The 20,022-nt window shown below is 37.1% G+C and overlaps 1 protein-coding gene across 10 annotated transcripts in view; it reads left to right on the plus strand.

Moving 5' to 3' along the window:
• CACNB2 (calcium voltage-gated channel auxiliary subunit beta 2) overlaps positions 1 to 16,310 on the plus strand; it is a 123,587-nt gene extending 107,277 nt beyond the window's left edge. For 6 of the 10 annotated variants that reach the window (XM_081882366.1, XM_081882372.1, XM_081882370.1 and 3 more), the window contains 7 exons: positions 3,126 to 3,206; positions 3,439 to 3,497; positions 5,235 to 5,344; positions 11,111 to 11,262; positions 11,814 to 11,909; positions 12,631 to 12,816; positions 14,252 to 16,310. In XM_081882366.1, coding sequence (XP_081738492.1) covers positions 3,126 to 3,206; positions 3,439 to 3,497; positions 5,235 to 5,344; positions 11,111 to 11,262; positions 11,814 to 11,909; positions 12,631 to 12,816; positions 14,252 to 14,731 — 1,164 coding nt within the window. In that variant the 3' untranslated portion in view covers positions 14,732 to 16,310. Of the gene's footprint in view, positions 1 to 2; positions 23 to 465; positions 528 to 3,125; positions 3,207 to 3,438; positions 3,498 to 5,234; positions 5,345 to 11,110; positions 11,263 to 11,813; positions 11,910 to 12,630; positions 12,817 to 14,251 lie in introns of all 10 variants that reach the window. The other 4 variants (XM_081882369.1, XM_081882375.1, XM_081882374.1 and 1 more) reach the window with 2 other exon arrangements.
• Positions 16,311 to 20,022: the final 3,712 nt, after the last annotated feature.

A 20,022-nucleotide genomic window follows, 5' to 3' on the forward strand; every position in this document is an offset into this window, starting at 1 on the left:
AGCTAAGCAGAAGCAGAAATCGGTAAGTTTACTTGACACGAGTTGTATTTATTCTGCCACTGGCATCATTAGCATCACCTACAGTTTATGTAGTGCAATCATTTCAGTACAAAGGAAGAAACTTATCAGACTGCTAGCTGTTCCAGTACAGTAGAAACAGGCAGACCAGGCCCTGTGAGTGACTTAGTCAAATGTTGCTTATGGTACTTTTCCTTTTTGATGGAATAATAGGCTGCCAGGGGAATTTCTTTAAACATCCACAGAAGTAAACAAAAATTGACAAGACCAGATAATGCACCGATCTAGTGCATGCTTATTCTTTGTCATTTTTCCAGATTTTTTACTTGTAATTCAGTCTTATAACTATAATTCATTTTTGTTAAATCTAAACAGATACTCATCTTGTTCTTTAAAAAGAACTTGCAATTTTTAATTTAGTCAGTATTTAAACTTCTAATCCACTAGGTGCAAAATCTGCAGATGAGCAAGACCAGTGGAAAACTGCAGGCTTGTTTTGGCGGTCTACTGTGAGTTTTTCCTATTGTCATATATAAATTCTTTCCCATTGTTCTTGCCTTCTCCTCCAGCAGTCAGACTATAGCATCTTGCCTGTTAGATAACAGGACTGGGGACTCCCTTCATAGTCAAAAGGTACTCACTAGGGAGGCTGACAAATGTGGTGTATTGTCATACTCTTTTCATCCCTTGTCTGGGAACTACAAGATGCTCCCAAAGACCTGACTAGAATTTGTTATTTAGCAGCCAATTATGAGCAAAGCTAGCTATTAATATTTATTTATTTATTTGTTTATTTTTACTAAAGCAATCTCAATTATTTTTTAAAAAAAATTAGATTCACACCTAGCATTATATATACATGATATACATGTTCTTCTAGAGACCAATGTTTTGCTAGTGTGGTCTATGGCATGCTCAATGAAACAACAAATTCACTATCTTCACAACAGTCCAGTCGCCTTCAGAACTGTTCAGTTCTTCTTGAATTAAAAAATTCCCTTGCTTGCCTTGTTTATCTACATATGTCAGTTGATATGAAAGTTACTTTGTCCACTGCTTTACGGAGTACTAGTATATAAAAACGTTGGGCACATTGGGTGTTTTACTTTTTCTCCCCAGAAAGGCAAGATATAAATCCCATAAATAAATATATTTTTTAATTCATCACCTCTGTGACCCCATGTGTATTTTCTGTTAAATATGATTCACTTCCTTCTTTTTACTGGGCATAAATCTTCCTTAGTAATGAAAGGCTATTTCTAAGAGCCACACCTAATAATTCTTTTTTAGTCCTTTCACTTTTAAAAAGCAGATTTCTCAAAATCTCAACAAAATTGCCATGTGCAGGAGAAATTCATGTCATGTGTTGACATTTGCTCACCACAATCTGGATAGACACTCTAATTAACTCACTGTAACAGTCAAAGCACAGCCATCAGATGAAAAAAATATCCCTCCCTAGCTATCTGGAATGAATTTGAAACAGTAACATGGAGGTGAAAGTCTCTTGTTGCACATTTCAGTCCCATAACATATTGCCACTGACAGCATATCTAATTAGAGCTGGGGGAAGCTAAAGGCTAGCATACAGCTGATTTTAATAAGTACCAGTATTCCATCAAATAAGGTAATATCTGTACCTACCCTAATTTTCAAGGGTTATTAGAGTGAGGCTGGTTTTTGGATAGCCACCATAAAACATAGATACAATATAGTGGGATGTTGATTTGGCAAATATAATAGGGTTGTAACATTATTCATGAGGGCTGATACAGTAATGCATGCACCAGGTTATTTATCTTTATAGCAAAAATAATTCCAAAAGTATATATTCATAATTACACAGCAGAGTCAACAGGCTTCGCTTCTAAGCAGTTAGTGGATCTGGCATGCAAAAATTAAATTCACATGCTTTTGATGCCTTGGGCACTGTTATTCATTCTTCTTACTTTAACAATTATGTGTCAAATTTACATGTAAACAGAAACAAACACTGACACAACTGTGTTCCATGTTTTAGACTGCTGCTTGTGTGGCATTTTGTGCTGTTGCTGTATTAATGTTTGTCTTTGTTTTCTTATGTTTGTATTCTACCTTATTGCTTTTATTATTATTACTACACTTGGGACATGTTGAATACTGAAATAATGAACAATGACAACATTCTGTGATGTTGACTGATGTATTTATACTATGTAGGCCCTTGAAAAATAGATCTGGCATACCTACTTTTAAGCTTTTTCCAGGTTGGTGGTTTTGAATTTGAAACATTTTGCCCACTGCAAACAAGCAAAACTGAAACAATGTTTTTAAATAAGCCACTTTTGGTGGTTTTGGTAATGTATTTTATATATATATATAAAACTCTTTTGACCATATTTGCATATAATTGTATGACACATTTTACACATTGAATGGTCAATTATCCATTCATAACTTTTGCATGATAAATCAAGCAAGTAATTTACAAAACATGCATTACCATTAGCAGGAGTCTTTTAGAGAGGATTGCTGTTTAGAATTCTGCTAATATAGCATTCAGCAGTTGCTAAGATAATTGTATTCATGAATTCATATGCCAGTTGATTTGAAAATAAAAGTGTAAGTTTAAAAGTCCAGTCAAAAAGATTTGAAATTAGTATCATCATGGTTTAATGAACCGTACTTATTTTGAGGGGTGAAGACTGGTGATTCTTACCTTTTGTTTGCCTCTTGTCTCTACAGCCTCAATTCTATTATTAAATTGTCTAACAGCTTTGACTATACAGTAGTCTTCAGTTACCAGAAGTTGATGGCAATAGAGTTCTATAGATATATTCCATTTGCCACGCTTTCAGAGTGATGGTTATCTTTCAGTTACATGGAGTGAATCTAATTTAAACTGGCTATGCAAATAAGGTTGGATGGAAGCATTTTTAAAACATTCTCCCAAATATGAATAATCTTTTGATACTTTTGAAGTTGTTGCTGGGAGAGCCCTGGGGGGGAAATGCACCTCAGATTTCCCCCAGTGACACCACTGGAACGTCAGCTAGATAAAAATAATAATATATTAGAATTAACCTTTATGTAGGAATTAGATGTTTAGTGCTTTTTCTCTTTATCAGACAGAACACATCCCTCCGTATGATGTAGTGCCTTCTATGCGACCAGTAGTCTTAGTGGGGCCTTCCTTAAAGGGATATGAGGTAAGAAATTTAATTTAATTAGGTATCTTTTTCCCCCCTGTGTGTAAATATGAGAGGATGAGAACTAGTTCAATGATTTTAAAAGGTATTGCCTACCTTGATGCTGCCGAAGTGTGTGAAATTTTATTAGATTCCCCCACACCTGTTGTTGGCAACATTTTGTTCATTTAAGAGTAAAAATATTAATTCACTAATCTCACATTAAATTGGTTTGTTTCTTCTTTACTTTCAGGTGACAGACATGATGCAAAAAGCATTATTTGATTTTTTAAAACATAGATTCGAAGGGCGGTAAGTATTTAAGAATTTAAGTATTTAAGTTGCATTAGTTAAGACTGAATCTAATCCCCACTTCTAAACCATATTTCTAAATCTGAATGGAATTCAGATTTATTTTTCTTTTAATTGCTTTTACTCCTATTTGGGTTTTCTCATGTTTGTTGACATCCTTCTTGAAATAAGCTACCAGAGATCACAGCTGAAAGACCTCTTCTTGAATTTCATCCATGTAAGCCTTAAGGGCTTGAATATGCATGGATGGATTTTGTTTTGTTTTCATCCGTCCCCTTATGCTATATCCAACTTGCTTCTCAAGTGTGAACAAGTTTGTCTCCTGTTGTCTGCAAATGTTACAAGCATATTTTCTAAGCTTTATCCAAGCAATATAGCAAAATATTGTCACCAATGAACCTCATGTGTAATATTTTTATCCTGTGTAGAATTCTGTTTGTTATTTGACATGAATTACAAATCTTCATAAACTGATATTATTTGATTAGTTTTGAAATTAATGTTGCACTTTACCTTTTTTCAAAAACATTGAAGGCAGCAGATTATGGCTGCAGTCCTATTCCTACTTACCTAGGAGTTCTGAGTAGGATTGACGTCTTTGTGTATATCAGCTGTTTTTAGCAACCAACAATTCAAAAACAAGAAAAGCAAAGTGGTACTTGGATACATAACTAAATATATAAACATAAATAAAAGCAGATTAGGGGTACAGGAATGGGCAGAGGGCAGTGGGAATTGCAAATTATCACCTCAGTCACTGTTATACTGATGGATCAGATGTTACTCTGTCAGCAACATAAATGTATGCAATCCCTGGGGTTTTTTTAAAAATCAACTAGCCTCATAATTGTAATATAGTCTTGTTAGCAAGTATTTTGTTTCTAGTCAGCTAGTTTTAAGCATGTGTTGCGTAGTGAAAAAAGCCATCTAAAGACGATCGCTATTTGCTATAACCTGGATTCCATTTTCAAGTGGTAAACTGTTCAGAAAATAGTTTCATGAGTCTCAAGTCTCTGTTAAACTATCTTCTGTACATTTCTGGCAGTTTCCCAACCACTGCTTTAAAAAAAAACAACCCACCCCCACCAAGTGTGGGGACATTTTGGCTCTCCAAATGTTGCTGAACTCCTAACCTCCTGATCCCTGGACATTGGCCATGCTTGCTAGTGCTGATGGAAGTTGTAGTTCAGGAACTTCTGGAGGGCCAAAGGCTTCCCACATCTTCTCTGGGGTAATGGCAGATCCCTTGTTTTATAGTTAGTTGTTCATTCTGGCTGCATGTGTTTTTCTAGGAAATATAATTCCCATTGTGAAAGGCAACTTATTTGATAAAGCTATATTGTATAACTGTTTTAAACACAATTTTTAAGGCAAACTTCCTGTACAGAGATTATACCACTGTTACTGTTTCTGCTGTTACAGCATCTAAGTTGTATTTGATGCTTGCTTTTTTTTAAAGTTCCTTGCCTAGGCAGTTGACAGTCAAAACTAACACACACACACACACACACACACACACACACACACAGATAACTACTGTACAAGGTTTAACTTGGGAGCAGATAAGCAAGAATAAAGTCTGAAACCTCAAGATTTTAAGTGCTGTGTGAAAACCCCTTTTGGCTCAGAAGGGGTAACAAGAAACCAAAAGGAGAGGCCCTAACTTGGTGTGCTAAAAGTATCCTAGATTTCTCTGCAATGAATTACAACACTACTCTTTTTTCTTGTTTTGTTCAGTATATCAATCACACGGGTCACAGCAGACATCTCGCTTGCCAAACGCTCAGTATTAAACAATCCCAGCAAGCACGCGATAATAGAACGGTCCAATACAAGGTCAAGTTTAGGTAAGTGAATGGAATGATAGTATTAAAAGTCATCACTAACTATAATAATCTAAAACTTGAAAACTCTTCATTTTATAAAAAAGGGATTATTCATTATAACTCCACATACAGTGTCAGGTTTAGGCACTGCCTCCCTGTGGAAGTCAATTTGGTACATCCATAGATCTTACTGAGGTAACACATGTACTTCTTGGGTAATTGTGCACCTGAAATTATGTGCCTGTTTCAAAGTAGCAGGTTTTTCAAAACCATTCTTAGATTCCTTCTGTAGCTTAGTAAAAAAAATGCCCATGGTATTACAAAAGTTGGTCCAATATCCGTCTAATATAAATTCTTATGTACTTGTTTGCTTCATATGTACATCTCACAAACCGTTAGAATAAGTTCAGGAATCTTTCTTGTAAGATATGAGAGCAGGGGCACCAACTCATGGGGACTAAGCCCTTTTGCACCACCAATGTCCCCCAAAAATCAGGGGGCAGAGCAAAGACAAGCAAGCAAACAAAAGCCGACCATATGCTTAGCATGGTATGTGTAATCTTTCTTCCTTGTCAGTATTTATCTTTTTTTCTCTCTTGGCACCATGTAACTGTGGTATTTGTTTTCCTCAGTGTTGCTCTCTTCTTACTCTGTTGCGGCTGATTTCTTAGTCCTTTTGAACCCTTCATTCTTAAATGTGTAGGCAATCACTAATTCTCTTATTAGTCCTATTAGTTAATAGTTTATATTCCAACTTCTTCAGTCACAGAACTCAGTTCAGTGTTTATGGGGTTTCCATAATCCCCCGTCCAAGCACTGACCAGACCTACACGTGCTTAGCTGCAGGAGGTATTTGCATCTTGCTTCCTCAAACCATACGTTGGGACCATGGACAGTCTCACAGCTAAAAAAGAACTATTCCAAGTTCATGTCAAGTCATTAGCAATTCAAGCATTTCCTCTTATAAATCCTTCTGGGCATAGCATGTTTGTTGTGTTTCAAGAACAAATAGCTGTTGAAAAGTTATTTGAATCTACATTTGTGTGAGAAAGGAAGCTTTACTCGGAAAACATGGTTAAAATCCAGTAGCCATATATGTGTCTGTGTGTACATGACATCTGTATAAGTTGCTGAACCAAATCTATGGCTTTTGCTTCATTTAGTCAGTTTCAAGACTCCAACCCCCCTTTTTCTTGTTTGTTCCCATGTATGTTACATTTCTAGCTGCTTTTGTTGTAACCTTATCTCATTCTGTATGCTTTGGACAAGAACCTGATTTTCTTGGGTTTTTCCATTCTTTGCTTCATTAATGCCCTCCCTTTCCAGATGTTTTGGGTATGTATATATGGTTGCTAATTATTTTTGCTTTTGTCTTTGTGTTCATGACGTATTGCACCTCACAAAACCACTATCTCTTTCTGATAGCTGGTTTTGTAACAGTAAAAACAAGTTATTTGTGTAGTCTGTATGGAATTCTCTATTCTAGAGGGTATCAATGATTTTAAATGTCAGAAATCAAGTCACAGTTGGCTGGAAAATACTCAGAAAAACTAAGATTGGATATCTAAATTGTGTACTCAGAATCTGTACTGCACTAGTCTAAGATAGTAAATGTGCAAGTGCGAAAAGAGTTGTACACAGCTGTTTGTAGAAACAGTTCTCCTTTGTGTAATATATGCACACATTCTTTCATGTATATTAGAGGAGCTTTGCTTTGAAAATCTTGTCTTAGAAGCTTTGTTTACTTGTTTTGTTGCTATATATGCCATGCCGGTTGTGTTAGAAAAGACAACCTCCAAATGTTTGAAAAATTATTGTATTTTAACTAATGTGTAGTTTATGTGTTTTCATCCCACATCCCTTGCTTCTAGGAAAAGATACTGTACGCATAAAAACCACATCCATTGTATAGTGGTAGCCCTTAATAGCATTACAATCTATAACTATAAGGAACTAAAGTTTCCATTGCTTTTTAAATATGCCATTTTTGTAGTAAACTGTTTACCGCATTGTACACAGAACCCAGTTCTTAGCCTCAGAGGATCATGAATCTAACAACAGTTCACACACCTAATACAGCCCTGATCAAGAGTTCTCCATTTCAAGGATTAGAACCGCTAATTTGCACATATTTGTATGATGAACCTTTCAACCATCTTAATTATCTTAATACTGCATCATTCATGGCCAGAACACCAGAGGGTTGGCTTATAATTCACAAAATAATCATACTGAAGAAGAAGAAACCGTTACAAGGATAGAAATCAGCAATGCTTAAAAATCTATTTTTAAGATATTGTTCTTTATTTTTTTATACCATAAAATATACCTTTACCTTTAAAATCTTCTCTCTTGGAGAAGAAAAATAACATTCCAGGCAAACAAAATTGGAATAGAGCCAAAACACCCTTTGGGAATTTTTCAGTTCAAAACTGAGGAAAGCGGGGAGCTGTTTCACCACTGCCTATCTCATGATCTTGTTGATTGTGTGTGTGTGGCACCCACATGTAGCTGTGGAAAACAAACAAACAATTCTCTATCATGAGAGTGGAAAGCACTGCACTCCTACTTGGTTTCCGATTTTAGCACTGTGACGAAGTCAGACCATGATACATTCAGTGCTTTCTGCCCTCACCATGGAGTCTTTCAGGTTAAAACAAGAAAGGCACCCACCAGCAACTTGAAATAAAATTGTGAAAAGTAAATTGGGGATTTAAAATGGCATATTGATCATTCTGCATAATTTCAAATAATAGGATATAAATATATATATCTATAATTAACAGAATTATTTGATTTGATAACTGGTTAAGATAAACAAATCCCAAAAAAAGATATAAAGCAATTCCACTTTTCTATAAAACTATTTTCCCACTGTCTACCTTCCCTAACTCTGATTATGTTTGTTAGTTTTATCAACTAACATGTACTATGTCCCAGACTTCAAGCACCCAGGCTTCTAATTCAGGAGGGTCTGTTTTTTTACCCGTACCTGACATAATGGTCATATGGGCTGTTAAGAATTGACTTTAAAATCTTCATGCAGCACTACATCTTTAGTATAGCTAAATAATAATAATATTAAAGGGTTTCTTGGTCATTCATAATCCATAATCTATCCTTCTCTAATAATACTTTATCCAAATATAACCTCATTTGGTGCCAAGACCACAAAATGTGAAAAAAAAACATCTATTTGAGATCACCAGCATATACTACTGAAGTTGGGATATATTTTGTTTAATCTTCTTGGTGTCAAGTATTGTCTTGTAATATGTGTTCCTCTTTCACATATTTCTGGACAAATCTGTTGCCCATTGTCTTTGATAGCAGTTTCTTTGCATTTCAAAATGCAGTAAAATGCCATGAGCCAATGCATTCAAAATTCCAAGAGCAAGTTTACCTCACAATGCACGCCTGTTTGACCTCACTAAAATTACCAAAATGGATCCACAGTCTGATAGCCCGAGTACAGGACCAGGTTGCTGATGGGGTGGGACCATTTTGGCTTCAGCCATTAAGGAGAAAACTCTGCTTCACACAAATTTCTTACATGGGAGCAATTTTTGTGTCAAGCATTTTATCATGTAGCACATTATCATGATAAGTAGTAGGGTTATTTTACTGAATTAATTTGACCTCAAGACAGTTCAGTATTGGTGTACAATTCTTTTTTATTGATTAGGCAGTGGGTTTTTTCCTCTTTTGAACACCGTTAAATAGCTTCCTTCTTTAGGAAGACATTCATTTCATTGACTGGCAGGTTCTCATATTTAAATCTCATTAGTTGTTTGAAGTGAAATCTGGTGAAGTTAATAAAGAATAGAAATGTAGAAGTGTACAGAGGACCTAGTATCCAGAAGTTGTGTCAGATTAGATTATATATATATATATATATATATATATATATATATATATATATATATAGTGTGGGGGGGATTCCCATTCATAGGAAATGTGGCTTATATCTAGAGGCAAAGTTCTGATATAAGCCCAATTAAATATGCTGGTGTCAATCCACCAGCATCTAGATGGGATTGGGGCTAAGGCATTTAGTGTGGACCACCTTTGTTCAGAACTTAAAAATCTGTTCCTAGCCTAGATGGATAGATATTTCCTATGTTATATTTTGGTATTTCGTAAATTAATGTATTTTTCTATAATTGTTCCTGCTCAGTTTGTGAAATACAGCATGAAAAGCTCAAACATATATATATTTCCAAATACACCTTTGCAAATTTAGGCCACAATCTACCCAAATAAAGCCATATTAATATCTCTGGTTTCAGTTAGAATTTGTACTTAACGTTCCCATTGACATAATAATTCAACTTTTGCTGAACTGTGTGGTTGTTTGCCATTAAAACGAGTAGCAATTTATCAGCTTCTTCAGAAAATTAAATATCAATTCACCACATGTGAGATTCTTTGTCTTCCTAAATATCACAAAAAATGCCACTGTAATTACAAATTATAAGACTATAACCCTGCTGAAAGTTCCAAGAGCTAATCCTCGCTTGAAGTTTTAATAAATGTTAACACCTTGCTGCTAAAACATACTTGCCAGCACAGCAACTGCCCAGTTGCAATCTAGAGACCTTTCCTGGCTCTTAAATAGACTTGCATCATGAAAGAGGGAGCAGCTTTTAATGTGAAATAAAACTGGGTAAAAATGTTTTAAATATAAGGCAACCTCTGGAATGTTGCCATTTTGTGTATCCTGGATCAGTCTCCACTGAGAATACTATGCTTTGAGGCCAAGGATGGAGGCCTCCTTTTCCTTCCATCCCATACTTACCCTCTTCCTGGAAAAAGCAGCAACTGACAGTGCTTGACACTGCTTTGAAAAGGCTTCCAGCACAATGACCTTTAGTCACACACACAAATTTGTATGGAATCACTTTTAAAGAACTGCTTTTGCTCCATAAGGTCCAGTGTTACACATGAGACACCTTTCTAGTGAATTATTAAGCCATTCTTGATCATTTCGTTCTGATTTCCAGCAGATCTCTGGACATGTTTTTAACCTTTATACTTCGAGACCTTGTGACTCTTTTGTTCATGTTACAAAAACTAGTGACACAGTTGAGGAAGGGAAAGCACTGTAAATACATTTCATTATTTTTTTAAAAATTGCAACTATATAAATCACTGATATTCCCAAGGCAGCTAGCACGTATATTTCATTGACATGCCCAAGACAGATAAGAGAAGTGCCTATTGAAATATTTTTTTAAAAAGTTGAAGTAATCCAGTACAGAAGCGTAAGACGACAAATATTGATAGAAACAGAGAGAGTAGGATTTGGTCACCCATTACTTCGATTACTATCAGTTGAAAATGGTTTACTGGCAGCTACAAGGTGGGATAGTGAAAGGCGTGGTTTTATTTCTCTTTACTTTGACACGCAGTAGTCTTAGGGCAGCAGCAATGGCCCTTAGAGAGTTTGCTATATGAGTGCAAAACATTCAGTTTGATTCATGTTCATACGCCACTCTTATTCTTGGGCCTTCGGTGGTGCCAGGAACGGCGCTGGATTGGGCTAACCACCCGCATGAAAATGTGAAGAAAGGCCAGTATCCAAAGATACTGGGCAGGAGAAGAAAATTCTGAAAGATTCTCTAATGCGTATACCCAGAGCTCCTGACTGTTATTAAAATGGCCATAACCTGTTGGCAATTTAGGCTTCTCCAACCTTTTAGCAAACAGAATCATCCTGTTCTATATAAAGAGTGAATGTGGAAAATGAACCTATCCATAAACAAGTGTCTCTTTGCTTTTCCACAGCTGAAGTTCAGAGTGAAATTGAACGAATATTTGAATTAGCAAGGACGTTACAGCTGGTAGTACTTGATGCCGATACTATTAATCATCCAGCTCAACTTGGTAAAACCTCTCTGGCTCCCATTATAGTGTATGTAAAGATTACTTCTCCAAAGGTAAATATTTTCCACTGGTAGTTCAACGTTTGGCCTAACCTTTGCTTCCAGTCCCATGCTGTGGTGTGGAGATACTTGCGTTGCCTGGAAATATTGATGAATTTCATCTTTGAAGTACTGTGTGGTAAAATATATTTAATGAGTGCCTGGCGTGCTCTGGTCTATGGGGTCACGAAGAGTCGGACACGACTAAACAACTAAACAACAGTTTAGTTTGCCGCCGTATTTCTGACTAAGTCCAAAGGAAGGGCTTATACAATTCACATCTTTTGTATGGGATCTGGCTTCACAATATCAAGCAACAAGACTGAAATCGCTGGCCCTGAATGCAAAAAAGAAACCAATTTTAAAGAATTTAAAGGGGCAGTGTGGCCGCTTGCTGGCCCACTGTGACCGACCCTGCAGTTGATCAGTGTTTTCTGTGCCTCTGCTTTAAAATACTTCCCTCATTACAGTATCTATGCATGCAATCTGTTTCTTACATGGTTCAAAATTGATTCCGTTATATTTTCATTCTTTCATATTTTAACTGTGGTCTTCTTTTCCCACAGGTTTTACAAAGGTTGATAAAATCCCGAGGCAAATCTCAGGCGAAGCACCTTAATGTTCAAATGGTAGCAGCTGATAAACTGGCTCAGTGCCCTCCAGTGAGTTATTCTTAACATTATATGGGTAGAGCTGTGGAACTGTAACTCATTCCTTTCTCTACTGATTGAAAACGACCTGAAATTAAATCTCTGTGTTCATTTTTGCAGCAAGTTCTAGCCATGAGTTCACAAATCTCTGTAATTAATTATTCCACAGTTCAGCTATCTACACACATGCAAAATCTGTTCTAAAAGCAATAACCATTTGGTGCAATTACTGTTTTTGGAACCAATTGGTGCAATTACTGTTTTTGGAAGACAGTTCCATGAACATAGCCCATCCAGCTGGATTTGAGGAGATGAATAGTGCATGCAGCACTATGTAGCACAGTTCCTTATCCAGGTCAAAAGGCCACTAAATAACTCCTACATCAACGGTCTCTTCCTCTATGTACCCAAGTATTGGATATTGTATGCTGGGTGCTATATCCTGGTCTTCTAGCTTTCTGTTGTAATAATGGGTTTTCCCTTCTTGCAAAAACCTCTCTCTTGTACTTTCTGTTGCCAAATGAAAACAAAATCTTAACCAGAATGGTGGAAATAGTGATTCCCCACACCCCAGAGTAGTAAATTTCTGTGTTGTATGGCAAAGCTTTGGCTGAGTTTAAGTGTCACGTGAGTTTAATGATTTGAATATTATGAACATGGTTTTCCATAGTTCTTTGGTTATGGCGTTAGATGATTTATTTTGCATTGTTTTGACTGAATTTATCATTTCCAGGAAATGTTTGATGTGATTCTGGATGAGAATCAGCTTGAAGATGCTTGCGAGCACCTGGCTGACTATTTGGAAGCTTATTGGAAGGCCACACACCCTGCTAGCAGCCACCCTCCTAATGAGCTTCTCACTCGCACACTGGCAACCGCCACTCTTCCTATCAACCCAGGCCCAAATGTTAATTTGCAGGTAAAGGTATTTTTTGGGTGCCATTTGGTTTTAAGGCTTTCCTTCAAGAGTCCCTGCTGTGTACATGCACTGTGGTGGCTGTTTGTGTTACAAAAATGGATCTAATTCCCAGTATTAAAAGATCACAGGTGTCCTCTCAGCTTTCAGATCCGATGCAGCTGAAAGATGAGCTGTTCCATTTCAGCCTAAAATAAGTAAAATATCTGAAAATGGAGACAGGTTGTGCAATTTACAACAGCCAGATTCCAGCCTAAAGCAAAGCCCCCAGTTCTGGCTTTATTGAATTAATAACCAAAAGTAGTCTATATAAGGTTAAGTAGAAGTACTTTTTCTAGGAGTTATGACTGTAGAAAATATCAAAAGAGTTCTGCTCTTGCCTTAACTCTAGTTTTGTAATAAAAAAATGTAATATTTAGGATAATATCTTAAGTATGAGCATTTCATTAGGAGTAGCTAAATCTTTTGAATTTGCTTTTAAGTGGTTTTGTGAAAATTGTAAAAAAAAATGATGCAAGTTAAGATGATTAATCAAAACTGTTCATTTTTCAGTGATTTCAAAACATTGTGCTGATGAAGATTAGGTTTGATTATGCTTGGTAATTTTCACTTCTGTTTTCAGTAATGTGCTAGGAAATTGAAACAATAATTTCACTCTGTTTTTGTTTTTTGTGGCAAAGTTCAACCCTTCTGCAAAAATAAATTGGCAGTTCAAAAAGACATCTTGCCACTAGAATGCACTTACAACACAATCCAAGCATGTTTACTCAGAAGTAAGTTCTGCTGAATTCAGTGGGGCTTACTCCCTAGTATGCTTGTGTAGGACTTAAAAGCTTAAGTGCCTTAAAAAACACTACAGCAGTGATATTATTGGTGTTATAATACAAGTGCTATCAAGCTTGAACCTCTGAATAATTTTTATTTTAAGGACAGTATCCTGTTTTTAAAATGAAAACTCTTGATTCACCTACATTCTGTGGTTTGCTATTGATCTTTTTTGCGGTGTGGTCTGCTTTCAAAAATCTTTCAGGTTTATCTCATGCCTGATTCACCCACCTCATTGCCAGATCTGCTCTTTATTTTCCATGTGGTGTGTCTGTGCTGGGAGGTGGGGCTAATCAAAATGTTCTGAAAGTTGATATGATCACCAGAGCTCAGGGCCTAACTGAAAATAAAGTGAAACTAATGTTGGTTTCTTTGTGGCATGAAGGTTCACTTGTATTATAAAGCAGTATCTCCAGTAAAAGTTCCAATTCTTGTATTCCTAGATTTGACTATAGTTGTTAGCCATAGGTTGACTTCAGACAGCTTACTGTGGAATAGCATTGTGAAAAAGATGTCTGCTTAGCAGTTTAAGGATCATGACATTACTGGTTGATGAGGTGTTTTCTGCTCAGTATTTACCAGTGTGAAATTACAACTCTGTTGTATTAATTAGGGCTCTCAAGGAGATCAGAGGAATGAACAATCAGCCCCTGAACGAACTGGTTCCCAAGCTGAAGAAGCAGCACGGGCCGAACCCACCAGGAAATCTCAACACCGCTCTTCCACTTCAGGCCATAACCATCGTAGTGGAACTAGTCGTGGCCTGCCTAGACAAGAAACTTTTGACTCGGAAACACAAGACAGCAGAGATTCAGCATACGTAGAGCCAAAGGAGGATTATTCTCATGAACACTATGATTCTCATCGAGATCACAGTCACAGGGATGAGTCCCATGGGAGCAGTGATCACAGGCACCGAGAATCAAGGCTTCGCTCAAAGGAAAAGGACCGAGAGCTGGACCATAATGAAGGCAACAAGCAGCGTAGCCGTCATAAATCAAGGGACCAGTATTGTGACAAGGATGGGGAAGTGATATCTAAAAAACGTAATGATACAGCAGAATGGAAGCGAGAGGTGTACAGTCACCAATAACGTTTGGCAGTTTTGTGTTTCTTTTGAAGTTGTGTATGACAAAGCCCCACCCCCTTTTTAAAAAGAACAAATCTGGGTTTTCATTGCAGAACATGTGGTATCCTGTATGCTGCTTTAAAAAAAAAATTGCTGTTGCTATCACAGCAATAGCATGAAATAGAATATTCATTTTGATTAGTGCTATAACACATTGGCATAGTACAACTGCGAAGTCCCTGGTGTTGTACCAAGCTTTTCTCCCCCCAAAGCCGTTTTTGGTAGCTGCCACTTGAACAATATCTGTTGTCATCAAGGTGTTGTTAGTGTTTTCAGACAAAATACAATTGGTGTTTATTAACTTCCCATGTTTTTCCGCAAGCCAAAATCAGCACATCCAAAACTGAAGCTCTCATCTGTTTTGATTTTTTTTAATCGTTAGGCACCTGATTTGCCATTGATTTGAGAGCCACTTTCTGTTGATTGTACTTCTAGTGGACTACATTCGGAGACAGAATTCAGTTTTGCCTTACACACAGGGGATCATAAAAGTCAAAATCTCTTTTCTATGTACTGGTACTGTGTACTGTATAGACAGTTTATAAATGTTATTTCTGCAAACACCTTCTTATATAAGATTGACCACACTGTTTAAAGTCCTAATGCCAAGTCAGCAGATTTGCTTTTGAATTACTGGCAACTGGAACTAGCCTCATTCAGGAAATTTGTTAACAAGGTTCACTCTAGACACACTTTCTTCAGTAGCAGAAAGCTTATATTTAGTGTAAATAGGAATACATTAGGATAAAAGGTTGGATCGTCCTTGCAAACTTAAAATCATTTTTGCATTTTTAAATCTACAGCAAAAATAATGTGACACTATAAATGCTCTAAACAGGACACACTAATTGCAGTGAGCACACAGATAACGTTTTTTCTTGTCAACTTGATAGGCCACATTTGACATGGTGCAAGTGTGTGTTTGTGTGTAAAACAATTTGACAGGAGTGGTTGTAAAGGGTACACAGAAGACTCTATAGGCAACCCATATGTTATGAATCAACCATAATTTCCACCTTTAGCTGCTCAGGTATTATGATTTGTACACACATGCAGTACAATGTCAGGAAATCCTTAATTGTACTTTCATGAAAAGGGATTCCCACCCTTTCAATACGCCCTCTTATCAAAGGACCACATGATCTTCCAGGCTTAGATTTCAAGCACCACACTGGCCATGGCAGCAGAGAACTCATTTGAGCAGCTAAATATGGCAATTGGGGCTGAATCATAGCACATCAGTTGGTCCCGAGAATGTAATTATTCAAAAAATGAGTAAGGGTTTTCCTTCTGTCTGCAACTCTAAAGGTCCAAATTGCAGGCAAGCAACATGAGGAAGTTTATGTCTACAGGTAATTGGGAAAGCATCAATCTGCTGGCTCTTCGTTGAGGATCCAGGAAAGTAAAAAACACAGGCAAATGTGACTGAGTGTTTCACTGGAAATGTAAAATCTTTTTGTGTTTTAGAGTATTTGTTTTAGTAAGAAAAGTTTACACTGCTTGTGGAGAGTTATTTTGTTGGAAAATAAATTTTTGTAGCTTCTCCACTTTCCTATATTCGACAATCTCTGTATCCTGGTTAACATGGCCTTCCGACACTTGCCTCTGGATTTTAGCCTCTAGCAAGTTCCTAAAAGGCTATTGTAACTTCCTGACAGAAGCAAGCAAGACTCCAAACTGAATTTCAGGTTTGCCCTGTACAGCTAGTATACTTGTAATGAGAGCGAGTTAATACAGGTGCTCCACACACACAATTTATGTGCTGGGGACTGGAACAAGTTCCAGAATACCCAGTGGGAAAGACATTCACATCATTCTTGTGGACAGTGGTTCCAAATCGGGGGGTCAGCATAACCCACCCAGGGGGTCTGTGGCACCATTCAAATAACAAAAACTACCAAAGAGAAATAAAAATTGTCAATAATATGGGGTACATGGCTTGGCTTTTGAAAAACGGAAGCTGCAGTACTTAGCTAATTGGTAACTGCTGCGCTATGAGACTTTAATAGGACTCAAAGAATTAGAAGGAACTCAGGGAATCAGCAACACTCTCTCTCTCTCTCTCTCACTCACACACACACACACACACACTACTACTACTACTACTACTACTACTACAGTACTATGGGGTAATTACAATATAATGCTAGACTGCCAATGTCCAGGGTTAGGTGAACAGGAAGCTATTTATCCCAGAGCTCTGTAGACACTTTCTAATTAGGGAGAGTATTCCCACCTCTCCACCCATGATTCCTTGGTGGGGGGCTTCTCACTATTTGTTGTATTTCTGCTCAAATTCCCAATATTCTAAAGCCCTACCCCCCACTCCCCTGGCTATAGTCATTACTCTTAATACTTTGAATCTGGCTTTTAAAGCCCATTCTTTTTTGCTGCAGGATTTGTTCTACTTAAAGTTAATCTTTGCAACACTTTGGCAGGATTTCAAATTCTTCAGCTTCTGCAACAAGCTTCCATATAAAGCTATGAACGTTGTAATTGTCCAGTTGGAACTGCAAACTCAATGGGTTTGATTCAGATAGTTCATTTGGACTGCAATTCTATTCACTTATATGGATGCAATTCAACTGATCTCAATGACACTTTTGAATAGAAATATATAAGATTGCTATGTTAGTTTCCATTGAAATCAATAGGTCTTAAAGGTGACAACTAGCTTGTCTCATTGATTTAAATGGGATTTAAGTACAACTAACTTGGTTTAGATGCAATCCAATGTTTATTCATTTCTTCATAGTATGCACTATTAGCAAACTGATGAATTCTAACAAATCTATTGGTGTCAAGGCTGAGTACTATAGCTCATAATCTTTTAATGATTACTATTTGGTACTTAATAACCCTATCCATAATGTGTTTTCCTCAATTACTCTTAAGAGAAAGAGAAGAGGTAGGCTGGCCTTGTACTTCTTGCAAAGTGATGGGTCGTTTTTCTGTTACGAAGCTGCTCACCAAGAACCTGACATTCAGGCAGAATACAACAGGGTTTTTAAATAATCAAATCAATACTAAAACACTCAGATGAAGAAAGTGCTATACATTGAAGAAAGTGCTATGCATATACAACTTTGCTTTATTTACAGCATTGTAAAATGGCAAATGCCCTTTGCCCTAATAATCAGGATTTGTGCTGAATACTAAAAGCTTTTTAACTTACGTGTTTTTAACCTTGGAGAGGGTTGTTTGTTTGTTTTTTAACTGAAAGCTGTGGGAGGAGAGCTGGAAAGAGCAGAAGCTCCCCAATTAGTCATTCAGGGTAGGGGTAAGTATGGTAAGGGGCACTTGGCACAGGCACTTAGTGGAATCCTTCCCCCAAAGAGTCTCTCCTGGCGCCTTCACTGCATACCGTTAGGTGCCAGGTGAAAATGTTTCTTTGTGACCAGGCCTATGGCTGATTAGCACTTCATGGCATTTTAAATGGGGATTTGGGGGGGGTTGCTTTTGTTTTATTATTTTTTGTGTTCTCATTTGGTATTTTTATGTTTGTAAACCACTCTGTGGTCTTCAGATGAAGGATGGTATACAAACTTAATAGAACAGTAATAATTAATGATGGTAATAATAATAATATGTTGACTGGCAATAATGAAGATGCAACAGTACATTTAAGAAGGATTTTGATCTTAAGTCAGGATTATGAAGAATGGGTAAACATTTATAAGTGAAATTTATATTGTTTTTATTGTTTCGTCTCCACTAAAAGTTTGGAAACAAAACAGGTAATGTAATGGTTTTCCAGACACTAAGAGGGCTTGCTAGGTATGCAGAATTAAACTGCAGTATGTATGCTAGTTACCACAGAGTCACAGTCAAGTTAAATTCCTACCCCCGGGCTCATATAATTCAATAAATTTCCTTTAAAAAGGCAAATCTCAGTGAATAAAGAGGAAGAAATTTTAGGATTTAAAAAAACCCTTCTACTTGAGTGAGTTAATGCACTTACAAATTCATTCTTGCCACGACAGATTCTTACACATTCTGTGCCATGGAAGTAACAAACATGTACATAGTAGACTCTATATATTAACCTCCACAAACTCACATTTTCCCCTCGGGATTTCCACTCCAATTCTCGCCCTCTGCAGGAAACACTGAGGCTGGGCTCCCTGATTTTTTCAAACAATAGCTAGCTTCTTGCAAAGCTTATGTTAAGGAATAGGGTGCAACTGTTTAAGCAAAAGTAAAACAACCCAGCATTACTGTAATATGTGTTGCACAGGCTAGGCCTATTAACATTTAGTCATAAATGCAGGACCTAGTCATTGCCTCCTTTTTCTTGCTGACTTACATTTCACTCATGGTGAAACAGATGCTTTAATTCAATGCCAGGCTGCCTCCACTCATGCCTTCTCTTAATAGCATCTGTCAACCTTGTTTCACCCTCCCATCTACATACAGCCCTGTTGACAGTAAAGTAAGTCATTAATGCAAATGAAAACACATGGTAAGTAGGTCCTTGGTGGAGGAAGGCAATCACTGCACTCCTACTGTCCTGAATTTCAGTGATGACTCCAACCTGTATCAGATCTGAAAAACTAAAGGCAAGGGAGGACAGATGGAGGCTATGTTGTAAAGCCAGCTACACTGGAAAATGTTTACCTAGCATGCAACTTAAGGCAGATTTTTGGTCCATAAATATGTACCTCCCTTGTTCTCTTAAACCAAATGTTTTTTGATACAAGAATATGTGAACCACACTGCTATGTTTTAATACTTGTTAGAAGTCCTATGGATTCAAGCGAATGTTTAGTGCTGGAAGCAACTGTGTGTATGTGTGCACACGCTATAGAAATGCAGCAGCCTCTGATGCTCAGGCAAACATGAAACCTCTTGCTGTCTCTCACACAATGCCCTCAAGAGTGGCTTGTGGAAGTTGTAACCTCTACACTGAAGTCAATGACTCAAGTTCACATTAACTTCAGAAATAAATTTAGTTAGATCTTCTAGCAGAAAAACTTACAGCTTTGCGCAGCAAAAGCCAATTGTGCCCAAGTCCAATTAAGATTAACGAACAGAACTTAAATTCAAGATGACAACAATAATAAAAAAATATTTATACCCCGCCCATGTGGCTGGGTTTCCCCAGCCACTCTGGGTGGCTCCCAATAGAATATTAATAATAAAGCAATAAAACATCAAACATTAAAAACTTCCCTAAACAGGGCTGCCTTCAGATGTCTTCTAAAAGTCAGATAGTTGTTTATTTCCTTACACAGTTCCACCTGATTTATCTGTTG

Source organism: Podarcis melisellensis, assembly GCF_964234715.1.
Source record: "Podarcis melisellensis genome assembly, chromosome: 12".
NCBI classification, from domain to species: Eukaryota; Metazoa; Chordata; class Lepidosauria; order Squamata; family Lacertidae; genus Podarcis; species Podarcis melisellensis.